General features: G+C 39.3%; 1 protein-coding gene across 1 annotated transcript in view; it reads left to right on the top strand.

Annotated features, from left to right (window-relative positions):
• The window catches only part of cabp7 (calcium binding protein 7), a 52031-nt gene that overhangs the window by 12016 nt on the left and 17851 nt on the right, over nt 1-22164 (top strand). The window contains exon 2 of the mRNA XM_002934290.3: nt 21458-21601. Coding sequence (XP_002934336.2) covers nt 21458-21601 — 144 coding nt within the window. The remainder of the gene's footprint in view (nt 1-21457; nt 21602-22164) is intronic.

Below are 22164 nucleotides of genomic sequence, written 5' to 3'. Positions count from 1 at the left end.
ATAAATAACTGCAAAGTGGGGTGTGCATAATTATTCAGCCCCCTGAGTCAATACTTTGTAGAACCACCTTTTGCTGCAATTACAGCTGCCAGGCTTTTAGGGTATGTCTCTACCAGCTTTGCACATCTAGAGACTGAAATCCTTGCCCATTCTTCTTTGCAAAACAGCTCCAGCTCAGTCAGATTAGATGGACAGCGTTTGTGAACAGCAGTTTTCAGATCTTGCCACAGATTCTCGATTGGAATTAGATCTGGACTTTGACTGGGCCATTCTAACACATGGATATGTTTTGTTTTAAACCATTCCATTGTTGCCCTGGCTTTATGTTTAGGGTCGTTGTCCTGCTGGAAGGTGAACCTCCGCCCCAGTCTCAAGTCTTTTGCAGACTCCAAGAGGTTTTCTTCCAAGATTGTTCTGTATTTGGCTCGATCCACCTTCCCATCAACTCTGACCAGCTTCCCTGTCCCTGCTGAAGAGAAGCACCCCCAGAGCTTGATGCTGCCACCACCATATTTGACAGTGGGGATGGTGTGTTCAGAGTGATGTGCAGTGTTAGTTTTCCGCCACACAAAGCATTCCATTTTGGTCTCATCTGACCAGAGCACCTTCTTCCACATGTTTGCTGTGTCCCCCACTTGTGGCAAACTGCAAACAGGACTTCTTATGGTTTTCTGTTAACAATGGCTTTCTTCTTGCCACTCTACCATAAAGGCCACCTGGACTTATACGAGAGGTGCAGAGCAGGAGTTCTGGCTAGCAATGGGGCACGACTGTAAAGAGTCTTAAGGCCAATGGTCACGGTACAGATAGGAGTGGGCAAATACGTGGTCAGACAGGCTGGGTCGAGGCGGGCAGATAACTAGGATCGTCAGGCAGGCAAAGGGTCAAACCGGGTAATCAATCAGAAGGATGAGGCGGAAACAGTAGTCAAAGACAGGCACGGATCAGGATACAGATAATCAGAATCGTCAAAGCCAGGCAGGATCAAAAACAGGAACAAACAAAAGCTTTCAGCACAAATACAGACATCAGGAATAAACCTATCACGGGCAATGAGTAGCAAAAGAAAGGCCCTTTAAATAATTCAAATTTGGCGCCATTGCGCGCTGACGTCATGCGCCATGCGTCATGACGTCATCCGTCAGCGCACCTGCGCCTTTAAATAGGAAGAAGACGCGCGGCGCGCGCACTAGCAGCAGGCCGGCAAGATGAGCGGCGTAGCGGGCGTCCCCGCCGATGGCAGCGCGGCGGGCGTCCCCGCCGCACCGGTAAATTTATTACACCTGTGCCTTTTCTCACTTGAATGGCTGCCCCTGTGGCTACACAGCAGCTTTGTTTAAATAAACTTTAGTAGTATTTCTGAGGCAAACACACCAGTTGTACCAGTGCAGGGCAACAGAGCTTTATACTGTAATCACTTTTATACACTTTCATTTTGGTGTTACTGTTCCATATTTATTAATTTTGGAGACAAACATCACTGGTGATGTTGCCCATAGCAACCGATCAGCAGTTAGATTTAAAGGGTCACCTACAAATTAGAAAACAATAGGAAAGATCTGATTGGTTGCTATGGGCAATATCATCTGTGATCTTTGGCTCCAATATTGAAAATACACCTTTAAGTGTACTGCTTAGTGCCTAGGAAATCACATAACACCCCAGTACAGTAAAATTTGCATTGAATATAATAGATGGATGATGATGATAGATGATAGATAGATAGATAGATAGATAGATAGCCATTTATGATCGCTCAGTACCACTCCACATGCCAAGGACCTTGTGCCTCACCCATGTGTCATACATCCTTAGACAGTTTTCATTTTTATTAAGCGATTACCTCAGCATAGAGCAGCACATTCAAGCACAACATTTCCAGTTGCTAGCATGGAAACGGCCTCTTTTGCATTAACTTGAGTCCTGTCTCACCTTCATAAATGACCCTGTGTCTTTATAGAGAGTGCATATGTTTGGGATGCTGCTGACTCCAAGAATACCTTGGGTGACAATGCAGTTAGCTGGGATAAAGCAACAAAGTTTCATCTTTAAGTTACTGTAACATCCGGTGCTGCACATTACAGTGTGTTTTACGGGTATCCATATATATGATGTCATTAACTGCCATCAATTTAGTCTTACTGTATTTTTTTTTGTCTGTACATAATGTGTGTATCATGTGGCATTATTCAGATAAATGCGCATGATATACTGATTTTGTTGTAGTATTATTAGGGATGGCTGGCCTGCATCATTCCAGCTATTGTGGAAATGCAACTCTCAGCAGCACACAAAAGTTCTTTTTTGATGATTTTAGTGGTAATTTAGCAATCTAGAGAATCCACAGGTTTAATGTATAAAGGGTGTAATAGATGTTTAACATGTAGAAAGCCTTTTTTGTGTCTATAAAATATCTAAATGTATGTTGCTTGTTGTTAGCGTCAGTAAGTATATTATGTAATTAATGTAAGTATATATATTTTCCATATTATACATATCAGCACATAAAATAGTGCTAGAGCCCTTTCAGTTAGAGCTAAGTGCATGTACAGACTATTTTAGCATGTATGTTCTAATCCTAAACACATCATGCAAGTGAATTAATCCAAAAGTGGCTATAATAATACTCACTGTAAGGGTAGAGGGTGATCAGGCAAAAGCTTACAGTGATTGTCCATGTAGTGTGCTGAGGTAAGTATTTAGGAGGTAAGTATGTGCACATTGTGGGTGTCAGTGTATATTGTGGGTGTCAGTGTCTCTCCCACATTAACATTCTTCTCAGGTTTCGGGGAAGAATTCAATTTGTTCGAACACGAGGCACAAAGGAGCGAGCTGAGGAGACCAAGAGACTGCAGTGTTTATACGCGTACCAGTGTATTTGTAGATCTGCACTATTTTTGTATGAATGTATGCATCTTTTATTTATATTGTGCTGCAGTGTACTTGATGCTTATGGAGAGTAAAGCATGGAAAACATTTTAGACATAGTACCAAACAAAGGTACCCTGAACTATGGAAACAGGAGACTGTGCCTCCTTATATGTGTGTGTGCTTATTCTGTGTAATTGCTATTCTTCCTATAACTGAATAAGGTATTTGTATGCAATATGTTATAGCAGAAAATTTATCTTTTCTAATTGTTTGTGGCAGTGCCAGAATGCGGCTGCATAGAATGTGCTTTTAGGTTGTGGTTTTGCTGTGTGATTAATGCATGGGTACAGACTCTGTGTATGACACATATCTAGGTATTTATACTCAGTGACGCAGTTTGTGTGCAGTGTGGCTTTTACACAGAGCTGCATTATGCTGGGAGACTGCAGTATGTGTGGATATCCATGCTGAGTATCCGCACTGTATGTGGTTGCAGAGGGCATATCTACTTCAGATGTATACATTTGAAGTAGATATGCACATGGCACACACAAATTGGTATGTGTTTTATTAATAAACAAACAAGAAAAGAATTACATTCAGTCTATTCCTGTTGTGGGAGTTTAGGTTATGGCACACTGGGAATTCATAGGCTTCTTTTTTGGTGACGTTGGCCATGAAATAATTAATAAAAAAGAACTTGTCTCATAGAAAAGTCTATAGTCGTCATGACCACAAGTGCAGTTGTGGGTTTGCCAAATTGGCCACAGTAAGTTGTGTGAAAAATTCCATTCATTAAAGGTACTTTTGTCAAATGTACTTTGCATTTCCATATATTTGTGCTCAGTGCTGTTATTGACACAGAAGAAACCATGGATCCTAAAGAAGTAGCCACATGCGTCATTTTGAAATGATACCAACTGGACATCACTTTATCACAATTGCATCTAATTAATGTTAAAGTACAAGTGCAACTGTGTCAAAATTGATGCAATGATGATACAAAGAACTGCATATTTGTGTCAGCACTATATAAACATAATAAATAAAGAGACATTGCAGCCCTCTAGCAATGGATGCAGAATTATTAGTTAGTACATTGTAAACAAAAACATCAATATGGTTTATTATCTGAATGTCCAATATTATTGGGCAGCTGTGTAACGAAGTGGTGCCGGCCCACCATGCAAAGAATCCTGGAAGGGGTCAACTATGTGCAACCCGTCTGTATTTTCTTTGTAGAAAAGTGGCTATAGGGGAAGCTGACCCTGCGGTCTGGCCCCCCTGTTCCCCGAGCCCCTTGCAACTGTGTTGTCTGCTTTATAGTTACACCACTCGTAATAGTGTAAGTTGTATGGGACCCCTATGCAAAAAAGTCCTTAGGAGGCCCAGTGTGCATGCTCAGGCCAACAAACGATCATACTGTACATACACAGGGACCAAATATCAGCCAGATAGGAGTGGGATTGTCAGTCCCAATCACTGTATAAGCAGGCTGACTTTTCTTGACTGGTTAGTTAATGTCCCATGGAAAGATTTTTTTGCTGTGATTTTTTTTGTGATCTTTTCCTAACAAGCGATTACTAGAAATTTCAACAGGGCAGTGATTTTATTTCTCACAAGTCAGCACTTCATAATTCCCAGTGTTTCCAATGGGGGAATTTGCAAACATTCTCAGCAACTTCCCCCCCGATGGGTTTTCCTTTGAGCGATTCCAATAGTTTTGAATGGTAATGCTTTCTTTGTAACATCACTCAAAAAAGGGTCTCATAGAGATCTGGAGTTATATGCAATTCGAAGCAGTATCATCTGTTTAGGTACTGCAGATTTATATTGTTCTTTATTAAGAGACAAAACGAGCGACTTGTCGCTGGAACTCACTTTTTAAAAATAGCAGCGACTAATCTCTCCGTGGGACATTAGCCTAAAAATGACATCTGATTTGGTCCTTGCCCAAAGGCATTTTATACCCTGCTCAGTTGAATGAGCTTGAGTAGGGGAACCATTGTTTTTGGACCCACAATCAACAATAGACTGTCAACTTGATCAAGAGTGGCTGAGCCAGTGTCTAACACTGTGTAACTGTGTAAAGGCACCTTAAGTGACATATATGTCATAATTTGACACAAAACATCACAGTGGAAGCAACATCACTACAGTGAAGCATGGTGGCATGAGCATTATTCATAAGAATTATTTGTTCACAAAAGATAAAGAAAATAGGTTTCCTCTGGCAGAGCCCTGAGGAAATTCTTTCAAATCTGCCAGAGATATGGGACTGGGAAGAAGTATTATCTTTTAGCAAAATATTTATACTAAGCACAAAACAAACGTGTATTTAGGCAAGACAGAATTGAATGTCCCCATGTAGTTCATCCAAAACCAGACCTGATTCTGACAGAAAATCTGTTGCAGGTCTTTAAAACAACACTGTGCAAACAACGAAAGCTCACCTGAAAGTGCATAAGCATAAATAACATGATTGTCACTGTGTGCTTGTTTATTTGTCTTGAATATGTTTGTAATATTTCTAAAATTAATCTTTCACTAAACAAGCAGACAAGATTGTATAGATCTTCAGTGCATTTTTATATTTTCTATAGCTTGGATAGCTTGAATTTAGATGAGATGTTTTTTGCTGTCATTGAACTTTTGGTGTTTCCTTTATGTAGGCGAATACAACAGGGCGTAGATACAAAAAAATGCAAGCTGCAAATACTGCCCATATTGGCTGTTAATAAATATCAGCATTTTGTACATTCCCACCAAAAGTAATGCAGCATTACTAGCACTTCTGTGAATAGATTAGTATATTGTTTAGAAACCAGGAGATTGATAATGACATTTAGCTGATAAATCCTCTTAATTAAAGAGTCATTATCTTTTTAGAGTTGCATTTTTGATTGCAGTTATTTAAAATAATATGTTTATAATCTCATTTTAATTTACAAAAGGAATTAACATTATGTATCTTCCCACAAGGCAGTTTGTATAATTTGTGTTTTTGTGCCAAGAGATCAGATTAATGTAACATGGACATCCACACATGTGGCTAAATGTCACATAAGCTGATTTTTCTGGCTTCATGGGCTGAAAAGTACACATAGATTACACAGGCCAGCCAACAGAGGTTGAGTCTTTTACAGCCAGAATGGATATACAGATTCAGGATCCCTGTTACACAGATAGCTCCTAATTACTGGATGGCCATCTCCCACAGAGTCCATTTTAAGCAAATAGTTCTTAGTTTTTAGAATGATTCTCTTTTCTCTGTAATAATAAAACAGTAACTTGTACTTGATGGTACGAAGTTGCATGGATCAATAATGGTGGCAAAACAATTCTATTGGGTTTATTAAATGTTTAAATGATTTTTAGCAGACTTAAGGTCCCCACACACGGGCCGATTCTAGCTGCCGATATTGGTCCCTTAGACCGATTCAGCAGCTAATCGACCCGTGTATGGGCACTACCGACGGGCCTGCCCGACCGATATCTGGCCTGAAATCGGGCAGATATCGATCAGGCAGGTTAAAAAATCTAGTCGGATCGGGGACCGCATCGGCTCGTTGATGCGGTCCCCGAACAGACTTTGCCTATACCTGTCGATATAATTCTATCGTATTGCCCACCTGTAGGTGGGGGATATCGAGAGAAGATCCGCTCGCTCAGTGACATCGCCAAGCGAGCAGATCTGAAGGTGTATGGCCCCCTTTAAAGTATGGTGATTACAGAATGATCCCTTATCCTAAAATTCCATATCTCAAGAATTCTGCATAATAGATTCTATACCCGTATTAAGAATGTTTAAGAAGTGATTGTTTGTACTGATCATATGGAATCGGGCTTTAAGAAGACATCACAGAAGAAAATACATGTTGTTGATAACTCATTTTGATCCTGAATATTCCTTGTTTCAGCAGTATTGATTGCTTCTGACATGTTATTTTGATATTGCCCTTAGACAAATCACTTTATTGCAAGCAATGTTTTTCGTAATTGTACTTTATGCGTCTTTGTCAGTGATATATGACCTTGTGCCACTTGATAGAAATCTGCCTAATGCTCCCAGTATTGTTTTAATTTAAAGTGATACTGACAGCTTTGCATGTTCATTAAAATGGTTGTCAGTGGGGATAATTAGAGTAAAAGTTTTTAACAAGTAAGATTGCTGAAAGATTTCTCAGTAACACCTTTCTATTAAGTTGTATAAGAATGATTGTGAGAGAAAGGCATCGTGGAGAGTGGCTATATTGCTAATAAGAAAACCATATTTATGTGTGTAGGATGAAGTTAATTGTGAATCTAATTTTAAAAGAATAGTTTTAAGTTATTATTAATTATTAAATTATTATTATTAAATAATTATTAAGTTATTATATTTATAGGAGTATCAAGCAATTTGTAATAACCTTGTAAATTAGGCTGAGTGGGTATGACAGACCTCACTCTTAACCAGGGCTGAAACTGGGGTTAGGCAAAAGAGGCACCTGCCTAGGGCGCAACAATTGGGGGGGGCACCAGGCAGGAGCCTCTCCTGTCTACCCCTTGTCATTGCCCCCATCTCTTGTCATTACGAGGTGGGGGAAATGACCCCCCGCACCCCCCATTCTGCTTGACGGAACTGCGCATGTGCTCCAAAGCACACGCGGGGGGGAAAATGTGCAGGGGCAAGGTGGCCGACTGGGTGGCATAGGGCGCCCGCTACAACTCTCAGGATCCTTCCACATAGAATTAAGGGTCAATGCATGCTAACCAGGACTGGAACTAGGTGTAGGCAGAAGAGGCATATGCCTAGGGCACATCGGTCAGGGGGTGCTAGGCATGTACCTTCTCTGTCTGCCTAGCCCTAGTTTGGGCCCTCGGCCATCAACATCAACACTCACACATATCATCTGTGTGCATTTACACCATCCATCCAGTGCACTGAGGAACTTTTATCTTTTACCCACATGTCTGCATTATTGCTGATAAAATCAATCATGTTCAAGGAACTTTGTTACCCACGCTTTAAGCAATTAATCCTTCAGCTGACAAAATGACTAGAATCATGTTAAATCAAGTGCCATAGCCATTACACTTGGTTCCTGCTTTAATTATGCAAGGCAGGAGATAGACCTGAAAGATATACATTTATTTATTATTTTTTTTCTATCCTTTATATAAAGCTGACATATTCCACAGCACTTAAGATCCTGCCCCAAACCCAACCTGCAGCAAACCCACATTGTGTTACAATGGAGCTGCACTGTGGACAGGAGATTTGGATGGCAAAAACATATACATATAACATATAGGGCCTGATTCACTAAAGTGCGATAAAAATTATCGCACGCTTTTTTGCGGTAAAAAAGACGCGATAATTTGCGCGCGATTCACCATAGTATTATCGCGTGTGATAAATCGCCATTTTCGCATGCGGTATTTCTCGCGCTAGTTTTACCGCATGCGTTATTTTCCGCGCTGAAAAGAATACGATCGCATGATTCACTATAACTTTTGCGCGCTAAATATCGCATTCGGCTATGCGAAAATTAACTCCTACTACAGGCAGGCGAAAAATCATAGAAAAGTACAGTAAATGATTTTTTTGCAATAAAATATGGACTTACAGTGTTATTTATTGAAGTCTGTGTTTCCCCTAGAGTGACGCAGCCGCCAGTTTGCAGCAAAATGTTCATTTTTAATACAGTAATTTTCCGCAAGTATTGGCGTGTATGGCTTTTTGTGTCTTTTTACTCAATTTTACTCAAAATTAACACCTACTACAGGCAGGCGATAATTATAGAAAAGTACAGTAAATGAGTTTTTGCAATAAAATATGGACTTTGCAGTGTTATTTATTGAAGTCTGTGTTTCCCCTAGAGTGACGCAGCCGCCAGTTTGCAGCGAAATGTTCATTTTTAATACAGTAATTTTCCGCAAGTATTGGCGTGTATGGCTAACATGGCGTGCGTTCATTTGCGCGACTATTTATATTTGGCTACAAGTGATGAAATGTTTCGCCAGGCATGGATTCGCAGCGAATTTTTTGACGTGCGTTGAATTTTTTCGCTGCGGATTTTTTCATGCGTTTCGCAAAACAATTCGCCAATGGCAAAACGCATGAAAAAATTCGCCACGCAAAAAAAAATGTATACAAGCGTCAAAAAATAATAGTCACAGGCAACAATTTTTTTGCCCGCACAACATTTTTGGATCTTTCGAAAGATTTGCTAATTTTTCACTAAAGAAACCAGAACACATTTGCTCATCACTAGTGGCTACTATTTATAAGCATCTACTATTTATATGATACCATTTATATGCTACCATTTATATGCTACCATTTATATGTGGCTAATATTTATATACACCATTTATATGTGGCGACAATTTTTATATACTATTTCTATGCTACCATTCATATGCCGCGACTATTCGCGTGCGTAATTTAGCGCATGTACCGGCAAATACCGCATTGAAATAGTCTTCGCGAGTTAAATAACGCATGCAATATCGCGCGTAAAAAAGCGCAAGTATGCTTATAGTGAATCGTGCGAAAAATCGCCAAAATTAAGATGCGGTAAAATTTATAGCGCACGCTAAAAATAGCGCACATTTTATCGCACTTTAGTGAATCAGGCCCATAGATGGGCATAAAACAAAGAGGCACCACAGATGTTTACCAAGTCACTTATGTATAAACAATTAGCTTTAAACCAAAAGATAGAGCAAAACAGCTTTATGTCCTATTAAACCATAATGATATAATTTTAATATAACTACCAATATATCATGTGACATTGTAACACACACGCCTATTTTATTTTGCACAACAAAAATACAGATCCACCATCCATACAGTTAACAAAAAGAGCAATCCTGCTAACTGCACAGAGCATATGCCCTCACTGTTCCCAAGACTTATTAGACTAAGAAAAATATAATAAATTGCTTTACATTTTCTTTGAATTGTATTCACCTTCCAGACAAAACAGTCTATAATTTCCTTAGGCATTCTGGTACCAGAGAGAGCTTCTCAGTGTCTTTTGCCTGCTTTATTGCCTTTTCCTCTCCAAGAAAGAGAGGTCAAGAACTGTGCTGTCTTAAAACAGCTTTCTAGGTGTGAGACAACCCTTGGTAAATACAAGACCCAGATCACCAATTCCCTTTGGCATATGGCAGCTCCTGCTTGAAACTCACTTAAGCAGTTCAACTTTGTGTTAAATTTTAGTATGTTATAGAATGTCCTATCCCTAGCAGCTTTGCCATTGGTCTTCATTGTTTTTCATTTATTTACTTTCACTTCTACATTGGTTCAGCTTTCAAATGGGGATCACTGGCCCTGACAGCCAAAAACCATTGCCTTGTGAGCCTACAATTTTATTACTTATCTTTCTATTTAGTCCCTCTTCTATTCATAATTTAGTCTTTCATTTAAATCACTGCCTGCTTGCTAAAGTAAACAAAATCCTAGAACCGAATAGCTGCTGAAATTCCAAACTGGAGAGCTGTTGAACAAAAGATAATTCACTGGTATGAGTATGAAGTGAATAACATTTTAATGCAGGGCTGATTTTGGTTGAGCAGGAGAAGGGGAAAAAATAACTGACCACCCTTAAACAGTCTTTTAAACATAACATGGCATACAGCCTCTATTATTTAAGGCTCTTTACCTGGTCTCCCAGGGGTGTGAGGCAGGGTGCAACTTTATGAAGGTTTGTGAATCTGATCTGAGTTAATTGGTCTGTTTGAGAGTGAGTCTGGAATGAAGCCCAGATTTTATACATTTCATGGACTGCCTTTGGCTCTCAAACAGATCGGACTAACACGGTCCATTAATGCACAGTACTTTGTTCACATTGTTGTAGCTGCACTATTAAAAAATAAGATTTAAAGGCAATTTCTTGGAGTGATATTTGAGACCACGTATCCTTAATGGAAGACTCTCTGTGTGTACAATGGAACCTCTCTTGGTGGATGTTTTGTGACATCTCTAAAATTTCATTTTAAATAATGTAACTGCCTATTCTGCACTGTAATATTAGATTTTTATGGCCAAATATAATGTTTACTGTGTGCCTGAAATATTTTAATGCTGTATCTTAGGGCTTTATGTGCATGTGTGTGATAAATATCCTTTATGACAGCCTTTTGTACTGTACCTGCCACACGTCACAGCTTTATATTTTTGTTGGTAACATTGTTTATGCCTGTTGTGTGTTCTAACTTTCTCCTTCTTTCTGACCAGATTATGTGTATTTCTGCTGTGTATGACTGCAGTATGTATATAAGTTCTACGCGAGAGCTTACTGCAGCTCACTGCAGCATATTTAACTGTTCCACCAAGGTATAGCTAATAATTATGACTGCAGGGTGTGTAGGTATAATTTACTTTTGCTCTGCACATAAGTGTTAGGGGAGGGATACAATATTAAGGCAAATTCATAAAGTAAATAGGCAATAGCCTGTGCAGGTAGTCCTCTATCTGAGGATATGTGGGATTAAAAAGACTACAGTGTTCCAGACTCATACCATTTCTAATGTGGCAAAGGATTTTGAATGTTTAGCACATATGTTTAATAGTTTGTATCCCTTTCATTTGTGCAAGGTAAATAATTAAACAATTAAAACAAGTAAACAGATAAACAACATAGTACGAGAGACATCAGTCTCAGTCCTCTTTGCTAAACACTGTGAGTGCTTTCGCTATTGCTTCTGCTTTATATATTTTTGGTTAGCACCTGGTGGCTTGATTCTTGGGGAGGTGAGCGCTGGTATGTGACAGTTACAATACCACAATTCCATTTGTCTATGTTAGTTCTCCATGGCAGAGTGTGTGGGGTGGGGGGGGGGAGTACAGAAATGCAGAGATTGCAAAGGTTGGTTTGGAGGGGGAGTTGGACCGAGCAGAGAAGATAAACCACTACTTGTAAGATCATGGTTTCTTGAAAATGATCTTGCAGCCATGGTGACCAAATCTTCCAAATTTTGAGGTGCATATTCTTAGAAAGCCTGTTAACTTGTACATAGTGATATTAGTGTTTACTACATCTTTCCACTGCAGAGTAGTCATGGTTAATTCAGATTTCAATTGTGAAACTGGCAGCAGGGTTTGTGCTGAAAGATCTGCAGTGTGTGTATGGGCTGAGGGGGTTGATCCCATACCTGTTACTATGCATGCATTCAGGAACCATAAGGTGTAGAAATACCAGAAAATGATCCTTCTGTCATTAGCCTGAGGCTGGGGACATTTCTGGAACATCTGCTATATGATTTTGCTATGATTGTTTTGAGGGTTTGTTTAGTAGTGAATAGAATTGTGATATTAGCTTCACCAAGGTATGGGTGAATATTATGTCTTCAATTCATGTATTGATCTATGACTCTCTGAATTGGGCTTTTAAACCATGCTGTCATTGTAATTATCTAAAGAACATTGTGTTAGATAACTTAGAAACCATTCTGTCATTTCTTCGTTGTTGAGGTATCAATATGGAAAGTAAGTGGAAGTGGAAACTAGATTGTTTTTTTCAAAACAGGATAAGATGCTTGAGCAGGGTTTGGAGAGGACTGTGGGTCAATAGCAGATAGGTTATATGCCTGATCTGGATGTTTCTGTGCATGGGGCTCTGTGGTTTTGACAAATTGACTTAAATATTGTTTGACACTAAGGATTACCCAATGTTTTTAAAATGACCAGGGTTTTTTGTTGTTGTCTTGGGTGTCTACATGCTGTAGTCCAAACTGCTAAGAGTGAGCATCTATGTTTTGATTGCTCTGCACTTGAGAAATGTGCCAGGGGTCTTAGTTGGAAAGATCCATTTATGTAGGTGAGCAAGATATAAGCAGGGTAATTGCACTGAGTGACAAAGTGTGCTTCCTACCCAGTGCACATAAAAATACTCCCCCACGTTCCTGCATTTTTAATTAAAGGGGGTCATCCATGACCTGCAAACAGTCGCACAAAATGAACTCAGAAATTCCATAAAAAGTGTCATTCATTAAAGGTAATTGCAAAAGCTTGCTCCTGGGTGCAGATGCCATTTTTAATGGTAAATGCTGGAAGTGATACCAACCAGATTTAGAAATGTTTCAACACAATTGTGGATCATTTATTGCACTGCCCTAACTGTTTCATATTTATTGCACAGAAACAGCTTTTTTATCTAGTGCCAGGTGCAAAGTGCAGATACGCTCCAGACCCTTGTGCTTGTTGAATGAGCAACAAGGGGCATTTCATTCTAAGAGCAAAAAGAACTTCACACTTTGCATTTCCTATGTCTTCTTCAAGGAGTGTTTATATCTGTATTCTTTTGTGTGAGAATGTTTGGTTGTGTTGTGCTCTGTTATGCCATCGGTGTGTGTGGAGCACTGCAACTTTGTTACAACAAGCATAATTAGACATCAACCCTGATTTTTCTTTCACAACCCCTCTTCTAGAAAACTGAATTACACTGACTGAACAGAAATCAAACTGTCTTTCTCAGTTCTGCTGTATTATGATATCAGGGCTGTACATGAGAAACCATTATGACTAATGCTCACTGTCTTTCAGAAGTCCTTCTGCAGTTGTGACCTCTCTAGTATTGATCATTACAAAATGGTAATAAGTGTTTGGTTGTGACAAATTCTATTACAGTTCTGAGCCTGATTATGTACAAAGCTCCTTATGCTCCTGCCTAAAGCTACATTAGTTCTTGGGTTGCCTTCCAGGGCTGAGGGAGCTGGCCAAAGCAGCATAAGATCAGGGTATTGGTAGAAACAAGGGTAAAATAGAATCTGACCTATGGCCCATCATCTTTTGTTGAACAACTCTAAACCCCGTATGTACCGTAATAAAAGGCATTAAGTTTGCCCAGGAGCAGTACCCTATAGCAATCAATCAGCAGGTAAAATTTTATGGTCACCTGTTATTGGTTGCCATGGGCAAACTCAGTGCCTTTTATTACATAACCCCAGACTTCTTAAGCTGTTGGTGGATGTTGGTGGCTTTTTGGTTGTGCATCTCTCCCATGCAGAATTGTTGTTACCATCGTATAGTATGCCTGTTGTTCCTCCATCATTCTTATGTACAGATGATGAACTGCAGTGCATAGCAGTTCATTGGCCCCTGGGAAGTCATCCCTCTTTGGACGCCAAAAAGCCATCTTCCTCAGCTCCCTGTTTTATTTCATCCATCCCCAATTGAAAACACTTAGGGGCCCATTCATTAAAGCACACATTTTTGCTAATTAAAAGCACAATTGGAAAAAATATGATTTTTTTTCTCATTCATAGTCAATCGTGCTTTAATGAATGGGCCCCATAGTATGGTGATTTAGGAATAGCCCAACCAGTAGGTATATAGCTGAACTTCTACTCACATAATCCTTTGCTTGTCATTTTGCTTAATTAGTGATACAAAGTAAAAACCTAATTTTATGTTTTACACTTTTTTTTTTATATATTTTGTGTTTGCTGTGCCCAGAACTGTCTGGGAAAAGCTGGTGTAATTGCAGAGCAACAGTTATATGCAGTCATAAATATGTCATAAAATATATTTTCCCTATAGGTAAGGGATTGCAGTTCTGTTACGAAGGATCCTCTTTAATTCGTTTATCGGTTTTACATATACATGCATCTGTTGTACAGTTCTGTGGTATATATTGTTGCTTTATAAATATGTGTTGTTATTATTATTATTGTTGTTATTATTATTATTATTGTTGTTATTATTATTATTGATAATTGTGGCAAATTGTGTAGACTGTAGAGTGAGGCAAAATGGGATAATCTGTAGCAGTGATGAGTCCTATAATCTACTGTATTTGCATCTTTACTTTCTGATAAGTTTCAAATTTGGGAGAGAAAAGATTGTACAAATATATTTCACGCTGTAATTAATGTTACTGCCATAGGTTATAGTGTTTCTTGTGAGCACCGCCGCAAGAAAAATTTTAAATTTGGCTCCCATATGGAGCAGTCGGGACCTCTCCCCACTGCTCCGTATGGGAGTTTAAAGGAGCATGCGCACTGGGGAGGGGGCGCGTTCGCGCATGCGCAGAGGGGGACACCCACAGAGGCGGCCTCGGGGCGCCTCAGAAAGAAATCCGGCCCTGAGCACAGGGCTGTTAAACAGCTTTAAGAGAAAAAGACAAGCAATAGGGAGAATGCAAAAATGCTTCAGTAAATTGCATAAAATCCTCCCATCTGCAGGGGTACATACCCACAGGGGAGACTCGGATCAATAATTTCTAAAATACTGTGCAGTGGGATGCACATAGGTCCTCTGCTAGGAAAATGCAGGTGTGTGTATGTGTAAGAATCCTTAATGGTTTTTTAATCATTACTTCTGGAAAATATAGAGGTAACTGCCTAAGCTTTGATCTAAGTATCTTAAGAATGATTGGCTACAAGAAGTAATGCCAATTTTAATGTTTGTAAATACGCGTAACAGATCTTGCCAATTTAGTCGCCTTTAATGAGGAGGTGAGCAGGAACCTTGATGCTGGAATGGCAGTTGATGTCATCTACTTAGACTTTGCTAAAGCGTTTGATACAGTACCTCACAGAAGGTTAATGATCAAATTGAGGAATATTGGTCTAGAACATAATATTTGTAATTGGATAGAGAACTGGCTGAAGGATAGAGTACAAAGAGTGGTTGTAAATGGAACATTTTCTAATTGGACCAGTGTGGTTAGTGGAGTACCGCAGGGGTCAGTCCTTGGGCCTTTGCTTTTTAACTTGTTTATTAATGACCTGGAGGTGGGCATAGACAGTACTGTTTCTATTTTTGCTGATGACACTAAATTGTGCAAAACTATAAGTTCCATGCAGGATGCTGCCGCTTTGCAGAGCGATTTGACAAAATTAGATAACTGGGCAGCAAACTGGAAAATGAGGTTCAATGTTGATAAGTGCAAAGTTATGCACTTTGGTAGAAATAATATAAACGCAAACTATCTACTGAATGGTAGTGTGTTGGGGGTTTCCTTAATGGAGAAGGATCTAGGGGTTTTTGTAGATCACAAGTTGTCTAATGCCAGGCAGTGTCATTCTGTGGCTACTAAAGCAAATAAAGTGCTGTCTTGTATAAAAAAGGGCATTGACTCAAGGGATGAGAACATAATTTTGCCCCTTTATAGGTCCCTGGTAAGGCCTCACCTTGAGTATGCAGTGCAATTTTGGGCTCCAGTCCTTAAAGGAACAGTAACACCAAAAAATGAAAGTGTATAAAAATAATTAATATATTATGTACTATTGCCCTGCACTGGTAAAAGTTGTCTGTTTGCTTCTTAAACACTACTACAGTTTATATAAATACCCTGCTGTGTAGCCATGGGGGCAGCCATTTAAATTTAAAAAAGGAGAAAAGGCACAGGTTACTAAGCAGATAACAGATAAGTAGCATAGATTACCATTGTATTCTACACAGTTATCTGTTATCTTCTTATGTAACCTGTGCCTTTTCTCCTTTTTTCAATTTAAATGGCTGCCCCCATGCCTACACAACAGCTATTTCTATTAACTACAGTAGTCTTTCTGAAGCAAACACACAACTTTTACCAGTGCAGGACAACAGTACATTATATTTTAATTATTTTAAAACATTTTTATTTTTTAGTGTTACTGTTCCTTTAAGAAGGATATTAATGAGCTGGAGAAAGTGCAGAGACGTGCAACTAAACTGGTTAAGGGGATGGAAGATTTAAACTATGAGGTGAGACTGTCGAGGTTGGGGTTGTTTTCTCTGGAAAAGAGGCGCTTGCGAGGGGACATGATTACTCTGTACAAGTACATTAGAGGGGATTATAGGCAGTTGGGGGATGTTCTTTTTTCCCATAAAAACAATCAGCGCACCAGAGGTCACCCCTTTAGATTAGAGGAAAGGAGCTTCCATTTGAAGCAGCGTAGGTGGTTTTTCACGGTGAGGGCAGTGAGGTTATGGAATGCCCTTCCTAGTGATGTGGTAATGGCAGATTCTGTTAATGCCTTTAAGAGGGGCCTGGATGAGTTCTTGATCAATCAGAATATCCAAGGCTATTGTGATACTAATATCTACAGTTAGTACTAGTGGTTGTATATATAGTGTATGTATGTGAGTGTATAGATTGGTAGGTGTGGGTTAAGTGTGCTGGGTTTACTTGGATGGGTTGAACTTGATGGACACTGGTCTTTTTTCAACCCTATGTAACTATGTAACTATGTAACATACCATCACCTTATGACATGGGTGTTTTTCAGCTGTATGTATTGTTTAATTGAATAAATCCACACAGTATTATACACAGTGGCAATAAATGATGATATATTGTAGTGGAAATATAGGTGCTACTAGAACAGTCACTTTTTTATTTGGAAAACTTGCCAATATGGGACAATTGTCAGTCATATGAATCATATGAATCAAATCTGGATTAGAGGATATAGAGGACATTCTGATAATTTGCTTATTCTGATTCTAAAGGAATTTTTAATAACCAATGCTAAAACATTAAAAAGAAAGATTTAAGATAAAGAAAGCGACAGATAAGATTTGCCATGTGCAGAGAGCAGGAGATATAAAGAAACATATGGTGCAATGAGGTCTATTTGAAAAGAGGAACGGATTACTTGGAATAGGGCACATTCTCTCAAAATTGTATCTGAAATGACAAGCAACACTCTTGCTCCTCTAAAACAGTTAGGGGCCGATTTGCTAAAGATCGATTCACTATAGTTTTTTGCGTTAAAAAGTGTGCGATAATTAAGTACCGATTCATCAAAGTAATTTCACATGCGTTCCCACTCATATCGCATGTGCATCGCATTGCGGTAATTATAGAATAGAAATAATACTAACGCATGATTCACAAATGCATATGAAGCGTTAAACGCGTAAAATATCGCGATAATCTGTGCTAAATTAACACCTACTTGGAGTAGGCGTTACTCAAAGAACATTGTTATTCATGAGCGTTTGTGAAGACAAGATGGAGTTTGCAGTCGGATTTTTGATGGATTGGGAAGAAGAGGATCAAGTATGTGAACGTCCTAGAGTGATGCATCCTAGAGTTTTCAGGGAAAGATCAACTCTAGAGGGATTAACAGAGGAGGAAATAGTGAGGCGCTATAGGTTAAATAGAGAAGCAACCTTTAGCCTGTATGAGGTACTGGAGCCTTACCTGCAGCCACTTGCACGCAGAAGCCACGCTGTTCCTGGCATAGTCAAACTTCTGTGCTCCCTTCATTTTTTTGCCATGGGAAGTTTTCAGAAGGGATCTATGGGGGAGTGTCACATCCCACATTCTCACGGTGCCATGGCCAGGTCCTGGATGCAATACGTTCAGTGTCTGCCAATTATATCTCCTTTCCCACCAATAGAAATGAGTGGAACACCATCAAAAGACAGTTCTATATTTCAATATTTATTTTTTTTTGAAAAAGCAAAAGACATACAGGCTACTTTCCAAATATCACCGTATATACAAACATAGTTACAATATCGTAGAGTACCAAAGCTTTATGATGAGATATAGGTAGTAAACATAGTTTAGTAAGTAGTCTGAATTTTTCCGTCGGGGGCCAGGGGGTTCAAAAAGACAGTTCTATGGTGTAAGTGGCATCCCCAATGTGTTAGGTGCCATAGATTGCACCCACGTGGCATTAATTTCCCCCCTAGACAAGAAGCATATTTTTCAGAACAGAAAAAGTAACCATTCCCTAAACATCCAAGTGGTCTGTGACTGTAGCATGAACATCGGGATCATTGTGTCCGGATTTCCAGGCTAATCACATGATGCTTACATACTGAAGCAGTCCGGACTTTATGCTGATTTTCAAAGTGGACAAATGCCTCACGGGTGGCTTTTAGGTAAGTATTTGTGTCATGTCTAGCACAACTTTCCCACATTTGCTTTCTGTCTCCCACTGTCAAACCAGGGTCCGCCTGCCATAAGCATGGTTTGCAATTGCAAAAGGGCCCTCTTTTGACAGTGGGAGAGTCAAAGCAGGTACTTGTGGTGTCAGCTATCAGTCTCACACTGTCACATCTGTTGCAAGCGGGTCCTCTTTTGACAGTGGGAGAGTGTAAGCAGCTTATTTGATTTCAGCAACTTATTCCATCTTATTTTATTTCAGGAGATGCTGGCTACCCTTGTTCTAGGTGGCTAATGACCCCCATACCCAGGTCGCATACAAGGGCCGAATGTGCTTTCAATGAAGCACATGTCAGAGCGCGGTCTGTTATCGAGAGAACGTTTGGGGTTCTAAAAAGCTGCTTCCGATGTCTGGACAAGTCGGGAGGAAGCTTGATGTACAGCCCCACTAAAGTTGCACAAATAGTAGTAGTCTGTGCTGTACTGCACAATCTAGCTAACGGCATGGATTACCTGTGTTTGTGGCTGAGGACCTGGATGACCCAATTCATTCCATACATCCTGTCCAAAGTGCAGATGACAGAGGCGGGGAGATATCGTAAACAATTACTTTGCCTGTAAGTACCTACAATCTTTAACATCTCAAACAATACTGTTCGATTGGTATCTAGAACACTTGGCAAGTTTTTGTTCAATTCCTGTTGTGAATTACTCATGTTCTCTAAAAGGGCATTTTGTTTTTCCAACAAAGCAATTTTTTTTTCCTGGACCTTTAAAGGAAAAGTAAAACTAAAAATTTTTAAGTAAAAAAGCTATTCTACCCTGCATCAATAACTGCCCTATCCTGCAAACCACTTAGTATTTTAAATGCTTTAATAGAAAATACCTGTTAAAACTTGGCTTCCTGTCAATTGAACTATGGCGATAAGGTGAAGGAAGGAGCTGCATCCACTTTGCAACGATCGATTGATCGTGCCTAGCCTGACTCCTTCCTATACAGGAAAAAGGCTAGGCTCGATCAATCGATCATCGCATAGTGGATGCAGCTCCTAACTTCGCCTTATCGCAGTAGTTCAATTGACAGGATGCCAAGTTTTTTCTATTAAAGCATTTAAAATACTAAGTGGTTTGCAGGATAGGGCAGTTATTGGTGCAGGGTAGAATAGCCTTTTTACTTAAAAAAATTTAGTGTTACATTTCCTTTAAGTGTTGCTCATGCAGATTTAACATAGCTGCCTCATATGAGGTTTGTCGTACCTGACTGTCGTTGTAAGCTGTGGCGACACACAAATCAAGGTGTGCAACGTGCATTTTTTTCATGAGAGACTTGTGATAGTTAATGAGTGACTTGTGGAAACGATTAGATATTGGGGTTTTGGCCTTATGTTTAACAAGTGGTTGTTGGGGATATTCGGAGGGGTCATTGTCATCATTATCAGAAAAAAGAGAAACATCACTTAAAATTTGACCAGACTGTCATGCATTATCATCAGCACTAAACATTCTTTTTTGCATTTCAGGAGACTGTTGGTGTTGCATGCGTAGCGGACTTGCTGACTGTCCAGCCGAGTGACGTTTTCCACCTTTATTTAAAAAAAATAAATGTTAATTCAAGGTTTTGAATGATGTTTATGATGACATTAAAACTTCATGGACAATAATGTTTTTCATTTATTTTACAACATTGCAAAGTTGATTTTCAAAAATGTATTTGTGGACATTGATTCATTCCAAATGAGCAAAAAAAGGTAAAATGTTTACAGAGTGCAAGGGCAAAAAAAAGTTTAAAAGATTGACTGGCCAAAAGTACAAGATGAACTGACTGCACCTAACCCAGCAAGACACACTTGTCCAATAACACACCTATCTTATTACCAATACACTGCATTTCTGTAATTGAAACACCTGCAATATACATGGACATTCCCTCTTTATGCCATTGCACAAGCCTGACACAAAACACATGTCCTCCAAAATTAGCAAACAATATTACTTGGAATGGTAGAAACTGAGGATTGTCTACCTTTGCTTCTGACAGGCGGTGGTAAGGATGGGTTTTTTTTGCCGCTCCACAGGCAATAATTGCGCAGCTGCACCTTCCACATTCTTCATCTCAACACTCACAGCGGACCTGCACAAAATTCATGTGGTATGCGACGAGTAACACTTATGTGCAGAATATTGCGCGCTAATATTGTGTGCGGCGGAATATATTGCATGCAGCGGAATATATCGCATGCGTTAAAATATGGCTTGCAAATCTGTCATCACCAGATAAATAACGACATGAACATCGCTTCTTAATTATGACAAGTGTCCTTTTAGTGAATCGATCGTTAACGCTCAAAAAATAAGAAGTGATAATAATCGTTTTTTCAGACTTTAGTAAATCGGCCCCTTAGTGTCTTACTATAAACCATACTGGTATCTGTGTATAATTCATGCAAAGATAGGTATAAGTTTATCCTGTTCCTGTTTTGCATGATTACAGCTTAAAACACACTGTTTTATTACAATAGATTTACAAATGATTTCCTTGCACCCTGCAGCCCTTGTACCATACTTAAGATTTGTTCATTCACACTCACTGAACCTCACACTATGACTAACAGCGCTAATACAATAATAACCCAAAGGTTATAATTATGTGAATAGGTGCATGAACATGTCAGAGACACACATTATTGTTCATTTATGATGCAATGTAATGCTGAGTAACATTAGAAGAGAAGAAGTTATAATCTATTTTCCTTTCTGTATAGAGATTCGGGAGGCCTTCAAGGTGTTTGACCGAGATGGAAATGGATTCATCTCCAAACAAGAGCTGGGAACAGCAATGAGATCTCTGGGGTATATGCCAAATGAAGTAGAACTAGAAGTCATTATACAGCGACTGGACATGGATGGTAAGGTCTGAAAACACTTTATATGTGTCCTTCTGGAAAAAGCACATACTCTGGATTTTGTATGAGAACTGGCCTTATGCTAATCATCATTTTGCAGGCTGTGAGTTTAATTAAGGGTGTTGCTTAGATTTCTGATGAATATTTTAGATTTTGTATCTTTTGTGGCTATTGTTTACGGCATCATTATATACCAGTGATACTGCAGAAAAATATAAGATGGATGGTGGAATCTCAATGTGTGAATCAGGACTTATAAATGTGTCACTAAGCTATAGAGTGAACCACCATAAAACTTCTTAAAATAGCTTTCTCTACATTTGTTACCTCGTTGATTCTGAAGCAAATCTTGGGGTCCACAGCTGACTATAAGACTTAGCGAGAGCTAGTGGAACCTCTACTAAACACAAAGAGTCAGCCAGATAGAATAGTATAGGCATTTCTGCCACTGTAGTCATATCTGAATGCTTAGCAGAGAGGAGTACCACTGCCAACCAGGCCCACACTGGCAATCTGTGGATTCTGGCAAATGCCAGAGGGGCTTTTATGACATGCCATAGCGAGCC

The sequence above is a fragment of the Xenopus tropicalis genome, chromosome 1 (assembly GCF_000004195.4).
Source record: "Xenopus tropicalis strain Nigerian chromosome 1, UCB_Xtro_10.0, whole genome shotgun sequence".
NCBI classification, from domain to species: Eukaryota; Metazoa; Chordata; class Amphibia; order Anura; family Pipidae; genus Xenopus; species Xenopus tropicalis.
This window is presented reverse-complemented; position numbering and strand designations above follow the sequence as displayed.